The following is a 17659-nucleotide window of genomic DNA, read 5'->3' as shown; positions in this document are numbered from 1 at the left end:
GGATGTCGCTTGGGGAGAACAGAAGCTGTTTGAGTCCCGCGGGTGCAAATGGCTCTTGGTTTTGCTTGGACTGGGGCTTATGCTTTCCAGGGGAACCCAACTCTGGTGGAGCCCGTGGGATGCACGTCACCCTCTGATGCCCAGGCGATGAGCCATCAACAGGAGCTTGAGGAACGAGCCCACTGATGTGACTCCCCAGTGTCGTCCCAGAGCCAGGCTCAGGGAGAAGGGGAGGAACCCAGCCTGGTCCAGCCCCCAGTTCAGGGCAGGGGGAGGAGAAGCTCTTCCCTCCCTCCCCTCTACAAGGAAGGGGAGCTCTAGAAATGGGAGCAGGGCCACGACCCTGATGTCTCAGAACTAGGGCTCCATGGAGAGCTGGAGAGCTGCTGCGGGGGACCCATTCCGCAGCCCCAATCTGGGTGGGCAGATCCACTTAGGAGGGGAGAACACGGAAAACCAACCCTAACGCTCCATTCAGAAAACGTGGCTGTGTGGATGGGTCCCCACCTGCTTCCAACAGTTTAGATTCTCCCCAAGAACAAAAAGGGATGAAAAGCCCCACGCCCCGCCTGCCCTGCCATGGGCAAAGCACCACCATCGTCATCTAATTACACTCTTCCCAGCCAGCAAACGGCGTGACTCACTCCACTCGAGGGAGAGCTGCTGGGTTCAAAATAACCCTTAGGATTTCAAGCCCCAGTGGTATTTCTAGAGGGGCTGCCCACGCACCCCTCTGTGGCACATGGGGCGTGGGCACGAGTGTGTGGCGCAGGAACAAAGCCCTGGGCGTATTTGCACAACACTGCAGCGCTGACGGCTTCCTGTCTCAGAAGGAACATCAAGAAGAGCCCCCCAGGAATCACCAGGCCACCCAGGAACGCTGCTGCCCGCTCTGCTCCCCAACCCCGTCACGGCCTCTGGGTCCTTGCTCGGCCACCTGGCAGAGCACAGCCTCCTGTATCCCCAGCAGCAGAAGCTCTGGAATGACTATGTTTGTTTATAAACGAGGTCTGTCTTCCTCTCTCCCCCACGGCTTCAGAGAGGCGTGTGTGTCTCAGATGCAGGGTCGAAGTCGCATCTGGTGACACCCCCCTCATTGTTTGAAGCGTTTCTGAGAAGATGAAAATAGCTCTTCCTTTCCGGGCTGCCCCTTTGATTTCGCCTGCTCCCCAGGCAGACACCACTTCCTGTGTTTGGACAAACCCGAGACATGGCTATTTTGGCCTGGTAGTTTCCCAGCAGCCTCCTCAGCCCTTTATCTCCCCAGACCATTTCTGGCCCCCTCTGGCAGCACTCTTTGATGGCACCCGGCTGACCAGGGGCAGCAGCCGCAGCTCACTGAGCCGGGCCTGACTTTCTGAGTGCTGACAGCAGCTTTAGTGACAGGTGCAGGACCCAGTGCATCTCCTTTGTCTGGGGAGGAAACTGAGGCCCAGAGGAGGGTGGGACGTGCTGTTTCCCTGCACCTCGAGCAGACCAAGAGGGGCCTCTGCCCCTGGTGGACCCCGTCTCCACCCTGGGCCGTGGTCATGGGAGGCCTCTCCCCACCCGGGAGGTGTGGCCTTACTGCAGCTTCGACACGTCAAGCCCTTCTGCACCACGTGCCTCTCATACTCGTTCCCCAAAGCGAGCTAAGGCCCAGCCCCCAGAAGCCTTGAGGGTGCTGGGTCAAAGGAGCAGACAGCCCTGACCACCCATGGGAAGCAGGGCAGACACAGAGGCCTCCCCACCTGAGCAGAGGAGGCCACAGGAGCCATCTGCAATGCCCTAGGGTTCCCCACCAGCCCTGTGCCCTGGTCTCTCTGGCTCACAGATAGGCCACGCTGTCACCCCAGGTCCCTGGGGATAAGGGAGAAGATGGTCCAAACCCCATCACCAAATCTCCCACCAAAGCCAATCCCAGGGACCCTGGCCTCAGCATCCCCAGCCCTGCCGGGGTTCGGCTCTTGCTCGGTCTGAAGACAAGGGGCTTGGGTGGCCAGGTTCCCAGGACACAGAACAAAAGCCAGCGGCCCACGCACACATGCCAATCCTGCCCGTGCAGAGGTGACAGAGCCTGGCCCCAAGCTCACTCCGGCCACACTGCCATCAGGCTTTCTGCAGAAGGGTGTGGCCCTCAGCCCAGAGGCCTCATCACCAGGGGCTGTGTCCTCCACACTGGACAGCAGCTCCGAGTCACTCGGCACACAGCCCACACCAACCAGGGGGGCACCGGACCTCGAGCTCCTCCAAGCCTAGCCCCAACTGTCCAGCCATCCCCAGTGCTGACCACCCATGTGTCCCCAGCCCTGACTGTCCAGGGCCCTGTGGCTCTCACGGCCTGCCCCAGCTGCAGCTCCAGCCTGGTCCCAAACCCTGCTCCAGGTGGCCCTGAGTGAGGACTTCAGACCCTTCTGGTGTCCTCAGCCTGGGGGACGGGCCCACGTGCCAAGGGGCTGGGGACTCCGGGCCGCCATCCCTGAGCCCAGGGAGCAGGACACCATGGAGGCTGTGAACGTTCAGGTCCCTGCCTGGGCTCCCGAGGCTGCCCCAGACCTCTCAGCTCCACACTTGGCTTCAGCAGCAGAGACCCGAGTCGGGGCCACAGGCCTCCCCAGTGGGGAGGACACAGTGCGCTCCAGGCTCTGACCCTATGCTCAGCCCCACGGGTGCCAGAGGAGCAGCCCTGTCCCACTCACCACGAGGTCGTCCTGGCCAGGTCCCTGCCGGCTGACCCTGCCCAGGGCCCCCCAGGGTGGAAGCACCCCCTACCTGGCCTTGTGGGTCCTGTTCCCCGCCAACGAGGGGAGGCTGGCGCTGGCATTGGGGAAGGGGGCCTCAGAGGAAGCATTGGTGACCCTGTCGCTGCTCAGCTCCAGGTACGACCCGTTGAGCAGGTAAGCAGCCACCCCCGCGCCTGCCTCGTAGTCCACGTAGAGGCTCTCAGTCGTAGGGCTCCTGGGGGCGCCCTGCGCGAAGATGCTGTTCCCCGTCTCATTGAGGGCGAACTCTTCGGAGTCAGAGCCCGCGCCCAGGAGCTGGTCAGAGATGGCGTTGGCGGAGAGGAGCTCCTGGGAGGTGAGATGAACATCCGCCTCTTGGTCATCCTTGTCCCTCATGCGCGCCATCCCAGTGGCATTGCGGTCTGCAGAGACAAGCAGCTGGACCTCAAGTCGCCTGCTGGGTGTGAATGCTGCCCACCTTGCTGCCTTTAGGACTCCAGAATGGAGAGGTCCTCCCTGGGCGAGGGGATGAGGGTGCTCCAGGGAGGTCCTTTCTGCTCAGCAGGACACAATTTGGAGCCAGGTGTGGTGGCACATGCCTGTCATCCCAGCACTCTGGGAGGCTGAGGCAGGAGGATCACAAGTTGGAACCCAGCTTGGGCAACTTAATAACTTAGCTGGACCCTGACTCAAAATAAAAAATAAAAAGGTCGGGGAGGCTGGGGATGTGGCTCAGTGTGAAGGACCTGGGTTCAATCCACAGTCCTGGGGGGCAACAAAAGACCCAGTTTAGCCAAGGTCTTGGAGTGAGAAGCACACAAGTGGGTTCTGACTCTGTAGAGACCAGTGGGCTCCAGCATGGGCTGGACAGGGCCCCCCAAAGCATGTGCCAGCTGGACCGCAGCACGCGACCTGATTTGGAAAGAGGGTCCCTGACCGTGGGGCTAGTGAAGGACCAGGAGATGAAGCCATCCTGGATTTGGGGTGGGCCCTACACGACCAGTGTCCTCCAAAGAGGAAAGGACAGAAAGACCCCGAGGGACCAAGGGGCTGCTGCAGGACAGGCAGGGCTGAGAGCCGTCACTCCCAGCCAGCAGGCACTGGGCACCCCCACCTCAGATGCACCCCCTGGCCCAGGGCCCCGTGTGAGCCCTGGGAGCCCAGCACTCTTGGCCCCAGCTCTTCCAGGGCCACACGGTGACTTTGCCAAGCCACTTCCACGCCAGCCTCCATGCCCCCCGGGAGAGCCGGACAGCTGTCTTGTTGCCTGCTGCCTCTGTGGTCCACAGTCCTGGATTCCACAGCCTGGGCTCAGAAATCCTCAGGAGAAACTGACTTGTACTGAACACACCCAGACCTTGGTGTGCCACGTTTGTCCCTAACAATCTGACTGCTGGCCTGGCCTATGCACTGTCAGGGGTCATCCGTCACCTGAGACAACCATGCCAGAGGTCTGGGCCAATGCCACAGCACTGAAACAGGGCACTTGGGCCTCTGGGAATCTGGGTGTCAGACAGGGCCATGGACCCGGTCTCCTGCGGACACTGAGGTTCCACTGCCTACCTCACAGAACTTGCATCGGGCCTGCCCGGAGTGTGTGAGTAACCCCGCCTTGCCTAACCTCCTCAGTCTGGGAAGGGGCTGAGGTCCTGGAAGCCCCGGCCTCCCTGCCACCCAAGGGGGCTCCTGGTTACCTCGGAATCCCTTGGCCCTGGAGGGCCCCTGGCAGACCCCGCTGCCGGCAGGTTCGCACACCTCGTTGGTCTCTGGGCCCCGAAGGAGGCCCAGCTCCATGTCAGGGTCCTGGGGGCCAAACAGGCGGTTGTCCAGGCCCAGCTGCTCCGAGGAGGCTGGGCTGTGGAGTGAGGCATTGCGCTGCAGGAAGCCCAGGAGCTCCTGGCTCTCGGCACTGGTGGAGGCCGAGGGGGGCTCGGAGAAGCTGTAGTAGAGGGACGGGCGGTGATGTGTAGGCGGAGACTGCAGCAGGGTGTACTCGAAGGTGATGGAGGGGCTCTTGCCATTCTGGTTCCACACCTGGGGAGGAGCAGCTGTGAGATCCCGGCCTCCCTCCAGCCCTGCCTGTGTCACAGAGAGCCAAGGGCACGGCCCCCCTCAAGGCCATGGGGCTCCGCACATGGACACCCCAGGGGAGGACCTGGTACAGGCAATAAAGAGCCACAGAGAACTTTCTAGAGTGGAAGCAGCTGAAACCCATCTGCACATTAGCAGCATGTGCACCAGAAACTTTATGCAGGGATATGGGGCCCTGCCCTCTCCCCAGAGACCCAGGCCCTGCCTCAATTAGGACAACCCTGAGGGGGAACAGCCTAGACACAGAGCTCCCATGGAGGCGCCCAGGCCTGTGGGGAGCGCAGGGCCCCTGACCTCTCCCCACTCCCCAGTCTCCACCCTGAAGCAGGGGCCGCCCGGAAGCTGGTTCTGAAACAGATTTTGGAGCAGGGTCAACCCACACCTCCCCGGGGCCACAAGGGTCTGCTGGGCAGTGGGCGGAGCTCTGAGGCCCCCAGAAGGCAGCGTGAGCCAGACGGGCAGGCACGGGCGGCACTTCAAGGCTTTGGGGTTGTTGGGGACAGAGTGGGGCCGAGAAAGCACAAGGGACCTGGAACCAAAGGCGCTGGAGATGGAGGCAGAGGGTGACTCCACAGAGTGGGGACTGTAGAGCAAGGACAGGGTGGGGACACAGGGCGGCTCAGTGCTACAGCTTCAGGGCAGAAGGGGCAGAGGAGCACCAAGGACAAGGTCGGAACGCAGAGTGGGGCCCTGGGATGTGGACCCAGAGACCTGAGTTGGGAGGCTCAGAATATGTGAAATTTGATGCCCTGCACCTTCTGGGCCCCGAGAGGGCCGGGCCTCCCTGGAAAGCTGGCAGAGACCTCTCTTCCCACCTCCACATGCCCCTGGGCTGAGCCCAGCTCCAGGACTACTGACCACCAGAACAACAGCTCGGCCCAGATCCCATCCTCAGCCGATCCAGGAAGCCCTGAGGAGGAAGCGTGCACCCTGGACTCGTGGGCAGCTGAGGGCGCGGCTGGGGGCTCCCAGGCTGACGGAGCCAGCGGTGCCGACACTAAGAGAGGGACAAGCACCCTGCCTTCCATGGACAAGCCACCAGGGGACTCTGCTCTTCGAGAAGGCTGGAGGACATTCTACTCCCTGATGAGAAAAGAAATGCCGCTGTGAAATGACACCAGCATCACTCAGGGACAGCGCTGGGTGGCCTCACGGGCCAGGCTAGTGGCAGCAGAGGTTGCTTCAGACCAGAGCTTCCAGTGGCCTGGGTGGTGCCAGGGAACAGAGATAATGAAGCAAGGCAGACGCAGGTGTCACCAAGAACAGTAGCAAACGTGGCCGCCTGGGGCCTGGTCCATGGCCAACAGGATGATGGACAAAGCACCACTCGAGGGTGGATGGGCCGGAAAAGGTGCTGCTCAACCGTGTGAGCAGAGGAGATCAAGGTGGAGGACCAGGAGCCGGGACAGCGGCCCCATGCGATGCCACCATACTTCCTTGTGTCCTGAGCCAGGTTTCAGACCCAGGATCCACAGTTTATGCAGCTAGGAATCTGCAGTCCTCTCCAGGGGGTGGCAGCTGTGCCCTGGAGAAATAGGTGGGCATCCTGAAACCAGGATCCAAGTCTTCACTGATAACCAGGACCCCCAGGCACCGTGACCAGGTCCCAGTGGGCTCAAAGTCCATCTCCTGGCCCACAGGCTCCCTGTCCCCAGCAGCACAGCTGGCATTGGCAGATCCCTCACGCCAGTCCTGGACCTGTGAGGTGGAGCTGTCACTGAGGCTACGCGACCCTCTGTTCTGGCCCCAAATCCAAGACAACATCACATCCTGGGTGGCAGACATTAGTGCCACAAGTCGTGTCCTGGAGGCTCAGGGTGGGGGTCCTCAACTCCAGTGGATCTGCCACCTAGACGTGGTTGTGTGCTGTGTGGCCTGACCAGGTCACAGCCCTGCCGCTCTGGGCCAGGTTGGTCCCCTCTCTAGGTTCCACTCACACATCCATGGGCTGGGCCACTAAGATGGAGGTGGATTTTCATCCCCAACTGGGGAGGCCCAGAGCAGCATCCCTCCACGTGGGGTAGACAGAACACAGGTGCACAGCAGCGAGCCAGGGCTACACGAACGTCCAGCTCCCAGTCATACCAGGTTACAGGGACTGTCACCCTCCACACAACACTGCACCCAGTGCCCTGCATCGATTACACTGTGTCTGCCAGGTCAAGAGGAGGCACCGGAGGCCTCCATGTCCTCCACATGGCCAGAGACTCAACCCTAAAAATACTGTGTCCCCATCCCCGTTGGTGAAAATCTGAGTTCAGTTTGCCGGGATGCTCCCCGAAAGCAGGGGAGGTTCCTGCAGCTCATACCCGCCACCGCGAGTGAGGATGCCACATACAGGAACGCTGGCCCTCCACATGCTGGTGATGAACACGCTGCCAGCTCTGGGTGGAAGTCTGAGCAAGGTGGGCCCTGCACGGTCCTGGCATGGTACACTTGGCTGGCTCCGTGGCCAGGAGAACTGGGGTTTCTGGCAGGCCATCAGCAGCAAATAAATGCACATCACCTGAGAAAGCCTCCAGCCTGCCACCGGAAGTGGAATCCTCTGACCACGCTTGCTCAGAACACCAAGTAGTCCACAGCCAGGACTGGGCAGTCAGGGCAGAGGCCTGAGAAAGCCGCACCAGCAGCTGTCAGAAAGCTGCTGACCCCAGGCTGCTGCACCAGCTCATTTCTGAGCTCATGGCCCGGACTGCACAGAGGGACGCCGGTGACCAGGTGAGGGTGGAGACACAGCCAAACCAGATACCAAGGCGGGTCAGCTTGGTAGGAGGGCACAAGCCAAAGGGGGATCTACCTCGAGACGGCGCCCCTCAGACAAGGAGGGAAGGAAACGCTCCCAGTGCAATCTCCCTCTGTGCAGGCAGCAGCTTAACCCAAAATAAGATGTTGGCTTTGGGGGCCAGGCAAAGGGCAGGGCTGTGGGTCAGGAGCCCAGAGGGCACAAACAGAAAGAAGACTGGGGCCAAGAGCCACCAAACAGCCATATGACGATGGGAGGGCTCTGCCTGCCAACACAGGCCAGGCTCTGCTGCAGTCACCTGCTGATGGCCCTGCACAGGGGCCCGATGGTGTGGCCACCACCACTCAGACTGCTCAGCCCCTTCCACGCACGACTGGGACCTCAGCGGCTGGATCAGCACCGGCCCCACCCAACACCGTCCCACAGAGAGCAGGCCGCTCTACAGCAAAGGAAGAGCCCCAAGGACGTGGGCCCAGCCCATCCTCAGTGTGCTGCTTCAAGAGGACCAGCAACAGTCCACAGCTGAGCACCTGCATCCCGGGTATTTCCCTAGGGGGCAGGGTGCTCTGTACCAGGTGAGCCCCTCCTGGGCCCCCCAACCCACACCCAGCCTGAGTTAGCGTGGATAGCAGAAAGGCTAAGGTCCACGCTGCCCTCTGCCCAAGCCCCCTGTCTCTGTCCTGGGGCTGCCCCAGAGACCCCCACCCCCAAGCCCTCTGGCGCCACACTTCCATACCAGTGCCTGGCCTGTGGCCTCCTCCTACCAGGGGCCAGCCTGCCTCAGAGGCAGGTGCAGGAGAAATCAAATGCACTCAGACACAAAGATGCCTCCACCCCCATGAAAGCCAGCCCCAGACCTGCCCCTCTCAGGGGCAGCTGACTCCTGGACAAGCCCTGCCTGTGTGCCAGGGCTGGGCACCAGGCTGCAGCAGCATGGTTTCCAGTTGCCAATCATGGCAACACCCATGGCAGGCTGTGCAGAACACACCCAAACTCTCCTGCTCCCCACTGCCGAGCCTGAGCATCCCAGGGACCCTGAGCATCCCAGGGAGGCAGGGTCAGGGGACACAAGCTCTGCAGTTATCCCCACAGTGTTAACAGAGCAGGCTGGAGCTAGGGGGCATCAACCCCACCGTGGACTGAGAAGAGAGGCAAGCCTCCTTCTGGGCTCCCATGGGTCCCTGATGAGCAGAGGATGGGTCAGCACAGAGGCCCTAGCAGCACCAGTCCACAGGGAGCTACAGCAGTGCTGAAAGACGAGCAACTGAGTGGATGAAGAAAGTGATGAATGAATGGGTGAAGAAATGTGTGAGTGGATGGACAAAGGATTAAACAAGCAATTAAATGACCCCACAAACAAATAGTGAGTGAACAAATGCATAAACAAATGAATAAACAGAATGAATGATTCTATGAACAAATGAGTAAAGGATGATCAATGAATTAGCAAATGAATGAATGAGCAAACAAATGAATAAATGAAGGTCGAGGATTTAGCTCAGTGGTTTTGCCACCTGCTGTGCAAGTCCAAGGACCCGGGTTCAATCTCTGGTACCAAAAAGAAAAAGAAAAAGAAAGAAAGAAAAATGAGTAAATGAAAAATGAATGAATGAATGACTAGATGAACAAATGGGTGAATGATTGAATGACTAAGCAAATAACCAAATGACCAAATAAATGAATAAATGAACCAAAGAGTAGATGAATAAATGAAGGAAGGAAGAAACATGCAATGAATGAGTGAGCGTGTGATGATGCAAGGAAAAGGCGAATGAATTAATGCACTCGAGGGAGAGAGAGAGAATGAATTAAGATCCAAGCGGACACCAGATGAGGGACTGAGTCAAGACAGACAAGTGCACAGTCTCTAAGAGACTGAACTAGCGGCACCCAGAGCAGCCAGGTGCTACGCAGCCCTGGGCATTCGTGGCAGGGCTGCCCAGGTCTCTGCCAATGCATCCTGGCCCGTGGCTGCGTCCTGGGAAGCAGCACCCACGGCCCCGTGTTCCCGCGCCTGCGCACGCACCATGACATTCAGGCCCTGGTTGGTGGGCCCCTGAGCCACGATGTACTCGATGCCTGTCTCGTAGATGTCCATGGGCCGCCGGTACTTGACCACGGTGCCAGCAATGTTGAAGTTCTTGGGGCTGTCCACCTTGTAGTTGCCGTTGAAGAAGTAGAAGCCGGCTTCATCTGCCAAAGCTGGGAAGGCAACACTGCAAGTCACACAGGCCAGGTGGGAGGGCAGGAGGGGAGAGGGAGCCAGAGCTTCTCGCTCGGGGAGCTGTGGCCAGCCCTGCCCTGCACCACAGGACAGAGTCCTCAGAGTCACTGCGAAGGAGACAGATCCTCTGCCCTGGCCACTGAAAGCCGAGGAGACAAACCCCTGCCCATTAGCCCACAGCAACCTGGCACACCTGTGTGGACCTGCTCCACTGCTCTGAGGCTGAGGGGCTGCAGGGGACAAGCTGTTGCCACAGGTCAGTGGCCGGGTGGACATAGAGTCAACAGCCTATGGAAGGCCTTCCTCTGCCACAGGCACGGGCAGGCCCAGGGCCGGCACAAGCCTGGACAGTGAGGCAGAGCCTCCGTGCCTCGCCAAGTGGCACTGCAGCCCTGGCCTGGTTGGCATGGGGAGCTGTCCCCCAGGCCACTCCTGGGACCCCCCAGTTGACCAGCTCCGCCCTCCCAATGAGAGCAATGCTCTCTGCTGTCCTGGCTGTGCTGTCACCCTGTCCTCCCAGGGGCTGAGGGCTGGCAGGGTTAAACTGGGCAGAAGGGGCCTGGGCACCTCTGCCCCTCTCCCAGAGGCGGCAGGGGGAGAGGCACACTCCCAGGGCCCAGCTGGAGCCAGCTGGGAGCTCAGGGCCCAGGAATATGTGTGGACCCCCGCCAGCCTGTCCCCTTGCCCAGTCTGGAACAGCCCCCTGGAGCTGGTCCTCCAGGGAAGAGGTGCCTGGAGCCTCCAGGGCGGGAAGGGATGGAGGGGCGGACTCGGCACTCGGGGACACTCTGTCTTCCAAAGGGTGTCCTTAAAGCCGATTCCAGGAACTGGCCGCCGAAAGACGGTCCAGCTTCCAAAGCCCCTGATGCAATACAGCGGAGCGGAGCAATTAATTTATTATCAGACAGACCCAACACAGGACGCGTCTGCCTGGCAAGTGCCCTGGACACAGCGACGTCAGAAAGTAGAACAAAGGAGGCGGCACGCTGCTGGGGCCCGCTTGTCTTGGCTGGCGTCAGGCACGAGCCAGGGCTCGGCGGGGCTCACATCCAAGACCCGTTTCCTGACGGTGAGGACCTTCCCGCCTGCGGCTTTCCCAGCGCTCCAAGGCAGCCCTTGGCATTCCACAGGTCTGTCTCGAAAAGAGGGCTCTTCAGCCAGCGAGGGGAACGCAGCGCTTCCTGGCCTCTCCGCTCCCAGAGAGCAAGCCACAGACCCATGGGCCTGGCAAGAAGCCCAGCGCCCCGTGCCTCGGCCAGGCCATCCCTGGGGTGGTGGCACCTGGGACACAGAGCTGGGGCCGGGCCATGCAGACCCTGGGGCTGCACAGAGAGCCAAGAGACAGAGGCCGGTCCCCTCCCACATCCCTGCAAGTACGGGTCTCACCTGGAAGCCCTGGAGCTCACACAGTTGCCCCCCAATAAGACACAGGTTCTCAACCTGGCCCACATAAGGCCAGCCGAGCACCAAGAAGCTCATGGGGGCAGCACCTGCCCGCCGGGTGTCAGGGCTGCAGCACCTCCTGGGGCCAGGGCCAGCCCCCAGCCACACAGGTCACCCTCCCCGAGATCGCCCCCAGACCGGGTGCCGCTGCTTCCCTGCAGTGCAGATAAACCTGGAGTCTGTGAGGTGGCAGCCTCCCCTTCCAAGCCCGGCTTCCACTGGAGAATGCAGGGAAGAAGCACGCAGCGCCGGCCTGGGCTTGAGCCTGCCCTCTGCTCCTTCCTGCTCGAGGCTTCCTCTCCCTCGGCCTGACCTGTCACCTCCTACACACTCCACGCCACTGCAGGGGCCCCATCTCTAGTACCCAGCTTCTCAGGGAGCCCACTGCCCAGTCTTGCCCAGGGAGCTCCACCTAGGGTCACGTTGCCTCCCACCACTGCACCGCCTGGCCCTGGCCCTTCAGGAGCCCCTCCGCCTGCTGATGCTGCCCCAGCCCCAGCTGCGCACCTAGCACATCAGCCGACTTCTTCCTCTCCACGATCTGGATGTCCCGGGCACCGGCCGGGATGTGAGTCACCAGGGAGTAACCTGCGGGCACACAGATAGTGGTGAGCGGGCCTGGCCCACAGAGCCCTCGTGGGGCGGCCTGGACAGCGAGAGTCACGCGTGGGCGGCAGGTGCCACCCTGAGCTAGGTGGGAGGCGGCTAAGGGTGCACGGGGCTCCCGCCCTCCCAAACACCCTGCGCTGTCCCAACGCTGACCCTTCCTTGGGCACCTGACCTGCACCCACCAAGGCGATCAGAACGGCCTGACCTTGCTGGTGCCCACCCCAGCCCTTCCCAGTGAGTACTTCAGAACACAGGGACCTCACACCCTGGCATCGCCGACCTCGGTCCTGCCCCCCGCTGTCACCAAGGGGTGATAGTTTCCCCTGCACAGGCACAACGCCATCACTCTGCATTGTCACCTTGTCACTTCTAAATCCATCTCATCACAACATCCCGTCAACAAAGCTGGGGAGACCTGCAGGTGGAGCCCAGCCACCCCGCGGGGAGCCGGGCTGGCCGGCTGGACCCTGCCCCAGGACGGCCAAGACGGGAGACAGCCATGGACGGGTCCTTGGAGCACAACGGGGACTGAGGGGCTGGGGCAGGGGCGTGCCCCCTGCAGGGCTAAGGGATGGCCAGAAGGGACCCCTAGGACAGAGGAGCCAGCGAGAAATGAGGGGCTCTTTACCAGGTGGGTGCCTGCCCTGGGTTTCTGGCAGGAGGCGATGGAGCCTGCCTGACTCAGGCCCTGGGTAAGCTGAGCTCAAGGACCCTCCTCCCGGACTCCACCCTCATCCCCCAGGTCCCCAGGGTCCTGGCCCGATCCTCATGCCAGCAGCACAGGGAAATGGTCCCCAACGGGGTGTGGGAAGGTGGGGGCAGCTGGGTTGGCCCCATCGGCTGTTTCTGTGGTGTCAACTCTGTCACTGTGGCCAGTGGCGAATGAGCAGGTGCTGTCCCTGTGCAGAGCCGAGCAGAGCTGCAGTAGCCTACTGTATATGGTGTTTCCACCACAAACTCCAGCAATATCCAGGATGAGGACGAGGATCTGAGCACTCCGTGTCAGGTGCAATTTATTTAAATTCAGACTTGCATGCTTCGGTGTTGGAATCACCGAGGAGCTCACACAATTCCCGGGCATGTAACACTCGGGTCTGCTGGACGCTACAGCTCATCTGGCCCTCACTGTGACGCAAGCACCCGAGAGTCAGGAAACACGCATGAGGCTCGGGGGCCAGGACACAGACCCTGTGCATGGGCTGGCGGGCTCAGATGCAGCCCCACCAGTGGCTGTGAGACCTTAGGTGACCCTGCTACTCTCCGTCTGTCCCTTGGCCCTGGGCAGCAGCCTTATTACCTGCCTTGTCGCGATTCTGCCAGCCCTGGCTTGGCTCCTGGCACCGAGGCGCCTGCAGGATCTGCTGGGGTGGGTTCCAGGCCAGCCCCCGGCCCCTAGTGGGGAGCTTGGCCAGGACATGGGCCTGATCAGGGCCTTGCTGTCACCCACAGAGCCTGGCACTTCCAAGGTGAGAGGGGAGACATAAGCTGCCGGGATGCTAGTCCCCATCTCTGTGCTCCCGGCCAGCAGAGGCTGTGAGAGCAGATGAGTGGCAGGAGGTGCAGGGTCAGGTAGCTCCGGCTTTGCTGTACCTGCTCCCGTGCCCAGGCTGCAGGGAGCCACCCAACATGCACAATTCACATGTGTCTGACTGCACTGCCTGCCCCATCCCCTCCCTGCCCTCGGCCCAGCACGCCCTGCCCTGATCTCACATCCAAGCCCCAGCCTCCTAGTCCCTCACAAGCTCCGTGCTGTCCCTATGTAGGCAGCCCCTCCTCCACCTCCTGGGCTGACCAGCAGCCCCAACAGGATTGGCTCTAGTCCAGACTTGCCTGGACTCAGTTTCCCCATCTGCTAAGTGGGTTTCAAGCTGCCCTGCCCCCTGCATCTGGCGGTTGTGAAGACCACTTCCACTTCAACCCAGAAATGCATCCAGTCGAACACCAAGCATTCAAAGTGACATCCTTTGGAAACTATGAAGGCCTGTCATACTCCCTGACCCCCCAGAGGGCCAGGCCGGCACTGGACACAAACACCAGGCCAAAGAGTGGCTTTGAGGAGGGACAGTGCTGCTGGGGACAGAGGGCTGGGGGGCCAGGCCCCAGGGGAGGAGACTCTGAGACTCGGGCCCAGCATCTGCAGTGCCTACAGCCAGGTCTGGAGGCTCCAAAACCTGCACTCATGACTCAGTTTCCCCCTTTTTCAGCATGGCGGTCACACCTCCATGCAGCTACTCAGAGGTCAAATGTGATCCTCACACCTAGTGGCCTCTGGTAGGCAGTGGACATTCAGCAAAGAGCCACTGGGTGTTGATGGTCAGAGGGCCCATCCAGCTCCCAGACTCAGGACCAGGGGCAGCCTTACCAAGAGGTGCGTTGCCCTTGCGGTAGTTTCCAGTCACGTGGGTGCAGCTGCTCCCGTCGCCCTGGCAGACACCGCACTTGTCCAGTGTGTGGGTGGAGAACAGCACCCCGTCACAGCCGATGGGCTGCAAGAAGCAGGAAAATGCTGCTGGGGGGCACGGGCCTCGGCCATCACCACCCGGGCGGCCGGCACGGCCAGAGCCGTGAGACCAGCTGAACTTCCACTGCAACGTTTAACAACCTCACATTTTCCAGACACGCAAACCCCTCGCAGGTCAGTGAGCTTGCAGGACGTGCCGTCGCGGGCGGACACCATGAGCTGCCGCTGGCCGTCCACCGTGGTGCAGTGCAGGTCACAGGGCTTGCTGGAGATGTGCACGTAGTCATCTGGGGATGGACGGGGCTCAGCGTAGGGAGCAGGCGCTGCCCCTCCCCTCCTGCGAGACAGGAGCCTCCCCTCTGCATGAATGGGAAGTGGGCCAGGAGTGGAGAAGGGGCCTTGGGGTCTCGGTGGCAGGTCTCAGGCCTCAGGCCACAGCAGAGCCATGAGCCAAGTGTGTGACCTGGAGCCCCGGTACACTGCAGCCCCAGGAAGCAGGAGAGGCCGACTCATCTACACTGTTGTCTGAACAACTTGCTTCCTCTTTCCAAGAGAGGAGACAGGCAGAGAGCAGCCGTCACCCCACCCTGGCCCCCCTGGGACCATGGCCAATGTAGGATTGTCTGGGCTGGTTCCTGTCCAAGCCCCCAGCCAGTAAGTAGGAGAGTCCTGACCTTCAGGCCAGGCCAGCAGGAAGCTCAGCCCCATGACATGCCCGGGGTGACCCCAGGTCCCCTTCAGGAGATGTGGGGCCCACTCCCGGCTCCAGAGCTGGCTCTAGAGACCCCTGCTCCCAGACTCAGTTTCCCCACCTGCCCATGGGTCAGGATCAGCCCTGGGGGCTGTGAGGGCCACCCCACCCTCCACCTCCTCAAGGCAGGTTCCCAGGGCTGCAGGTACCGGGGTACAGGGGCTTCCACTGGTAGGTCCGCCCGTCAAAGACCCGGGAGTTGAAGGAGACGCACTGCTCCTCTCGGAAGCTCCGCCTGTCTGGCGGGCACTCCTGGAAGAGGGGGCGGGCTCTAGCACGGGGTGGCCTCCCGCTCCCTGGCTCCATCTCCCTGTCTGCCATTCTCAGGAAGGGCAGTGCCCACCCTCCAACATGGCAGATGCCCCCCCATGTTCTGCCCGCCACTCTGTCCCCTGCCCCAGCTTTCCTCCCAGCCTCGAGGCAGAGGTGTCAGGATGCCCAGGCACTGCCCACCAGGGCCCTCTTGCCCTCTGTCCTCAGCAGACCCTGCGGTGTGCAGTGTGCATGGGACTGGTGCTGTGGAAAGCCACAGGCAGAGACTAACTCCAGAGAGGAGCCAGGGAGAGGGAGGGTCGCCTCAGTGGCCCAGCGTAGTCAGGCAGGGTGTCTGCCCTGGGAGCTTACAAGTGTCCACTGAACCCAGTAGCACTGTCCCGAGAGGGCAGCTGACCAGGGGACCTCAGCGCAGAAGCCGTGGTCACCCGCACTCCTATGCACACCAGCGTGAATTGACCCCAGCGGCAACGCCTTCTGGCCTGTGCGGACCAATACCCCTGCCCCATACCCCGTGTTCTGGGGCAGACGTTGGGGTTCAGACCGACAGGCCCCATTGAGAGGCACCCTGGGGCTGGGCCAGCCTCAGAACCTCCTCCCAGCCTCAGCTTCTGCCACCTCCACGCTGACACGAGGCTAACGAAGCCTCGGAGAACTGGGACCCCAGGGAGTGGCGGTGAGCATACAGGGGTGGAGCTGCCAAGGCCCCAAGAAGTGAGGACAGGGAGGTCAGCACAGTGTGCGAGGGTCCAGGGGGACCCGACACCTCAGTCTGAGCCCGCCCCAGCCCTGCCCCGACTCCTTGAAGGGTGCTGGGCTGCATGTCCGGGCCAGGGCCTCAGGAGGGGACCCATGTCAGGAGGGGAAGTGGCGTCCCAGGCCTTGGCCTCACCTTCAGGCTGCAGAGCTGGTAGCTCTTGGATGTGCCGCTGCAGGTCCTGTTGCCGGCGCCTGGGACCGACTTCCTCCTGGCAGGGAGACAAGTGCTGAGCGAGGGTCACAGCCCTGCGGCCAAGGCTTCCGGAATCTCCCTGCCCAGCCCCAGGAAGGATGCAGCCCCAGGTCTCAGAGCCCAGAGCCCATGTTAGCAACACCACGTGTAGGCGCAGGCCCGTGGTGCCTGCTAATGCACAAGGCCTCGTGGATGCTGAGAGACGTAGCTGGGGTCCCCTACTCTCCCCGCACTACCCGTGAGGAAGGGGATCTGCAGAAGGGTGAGCAGCTTCTCCAGGAAGCAGCAGAGGCAAGACTGAAGGCCAGGCCCATGGGACAGTGGAGTTGCAGCTCCACGCACGCCATGCTCCTCCCCATGTGCCCCTAGCTCGGGGCTGCTGAACAGAAGGCCGAGGGTCTGGCCCCTCAAAGACAGAGCCCTGGGAGCAGGTCCTGCTTCCCCACAGGAGGGCTCCTGGTACCTGGGGTGTGGCAAATCCAGGATGGATGGTACTGGGGGGCTGTCCAGAGTGCTGTCCCCAGCCAGGGCCACTAGGGAGATGGAGCCCTGCTGCTTCCTGCCCGAGAGCCACCAGGACCTGGGCCTGGGTGCCCACCCCACCCTGCCCTGTGCCAGCCTCCGCCCATGCAGTGCCCCACCTCTGCTGCAGGCAGTGTCGCTCCTGGGACATCACCCCGCCGCCACAGCTGCGGGAGCACGCGGTCCACTTGGTCCACTCCCCCCACCAGTAGGCCGTGGCATCAGCACCACCCTCCAGGCTGTTGGACGTGGGGCTGTTGTCCTGGTGAGAGACCCATGGGCGGTTAACAGAAGGCTCAAGTGCCCAGCAGGACAGGACTACCCTGCTCCCGCGGGTACCACTGGCAGTTAAACTGGAGGACACTGCTAAGGCTCAGGTCTCCCAGCCCCAGGCCCGTGGGTCCCCTGGTCTTAAGGCTTGAACACAGGGGGCGCTTGGCAAGCTCCAGAGGCCTCATCGAACTGGCCCACTCCCTCCCATGCAGCCTGGGGGACACAGATCAGCTTTGCTGGACGGGGGAGCATTCGGCCACCTCCAGCCACCATCATGGCTAGGGCCTCAGAATGCCAGAGCCCCAGCTCGGGGCCGATCTGACCGGCCCTGTGACCCTGGAGTTGTGCCCCATGCCCACCTCACAACGCATCCAATGTCAGTCTGTCTTGGAGGACTACACCTGCCCAAGTGGCTGAGTCGGGGCCCTATTTGATGACACCCCACTCACCGAGAGCTCCGTGTTTGCTGCACCCCCAGCCACCACCGCCATGGCCAGTAAGGACCAGGCCCATTGTGAACACTGCCATCCTCCATCCATCCTAGGAATCAAGGCCACTGTCACCACCAGGCCAGAGCCAGCTTTGGGGAGGTCCCCAAGGTTCACCCAGGGTGCC

The 17659-nt window shown here is 61.8% G+C and overlaps 1 protein-coding gene across 5 annotated transcripts in view; it reads right to left on the bottom strand.

Annotated features, from left to right (window-relative positions):
- Positions 1-17659, bottom strand: part of Adamtsl2 (ADAMTS like 2) — a 29200-nt gene that overhangs the window by 9969 nt on the left and 1572 nt on the right. For 3 of the 5 annotated variants that reach the window (XR_015439797.1, XM_087182950.1, XM_004848972.4), the window contains exons 2-11: positions 17494-17584; positions 16891-17033; positions 16190-16265; positions 15174-15276; positions 14415-14560; positions 14175-14298; positions 11711-11791; positions 9563-9738; positions 4397-4736; positions 2752-3124 (exon numbers count right to left, since the gene is read on the bottom strand). Coding sequence is in view for 4 of the 5 variants with exons in the window: in XM_087182950.1 (XP_087039076.1) it covers positions 2752-3124; positions 4397-4736; positions 9563-9738; positions 11711-11791; positions 14175-14298; positions 14415-14560; positions 15174-15276; positions 16190-16265; positions 16891-17033; positions 17494-17583 (1652 nt within the window). In the remaining variant the exon portion in view is untranslated. Of the gene's footprint in view, positions 1-2751; positions 3125-4396; positions 4737-9562; positions 9739-11710; positions 11792-14174; positions 14299-14414; positions 14561-15173; positions 15277-16189; positions 16266-16890; positions 17034-17493; positions 17585-17659 lie in introns of those variants that run through there. The other 2 variants (XM_087182948.1, XM_087182951.1) reach the window with 2 other exon arrangements.

The sequence above is a fragment of the Heterocephalus glaber genome, unplaced genomic scaffold (genome assembly GCF_053883595.1).
Source record: "Heterocephalus glaber isolate CG9 unplaced genomic scaffold, H.glaber_assembly_v1.0 deba00001479, whole genome shotgun sequence".
Lineage (NCBI taxonomy): Eukaryota > Metazoa > Chordata > Mammalia > Rodentia > Bathyergidae > Heterocephalus > Heterocephalus glaber.
Note: the sequence above shows the minus strand (reverse complement) of the source record. Positions and strands in the feature narration are given on the sequence as shown.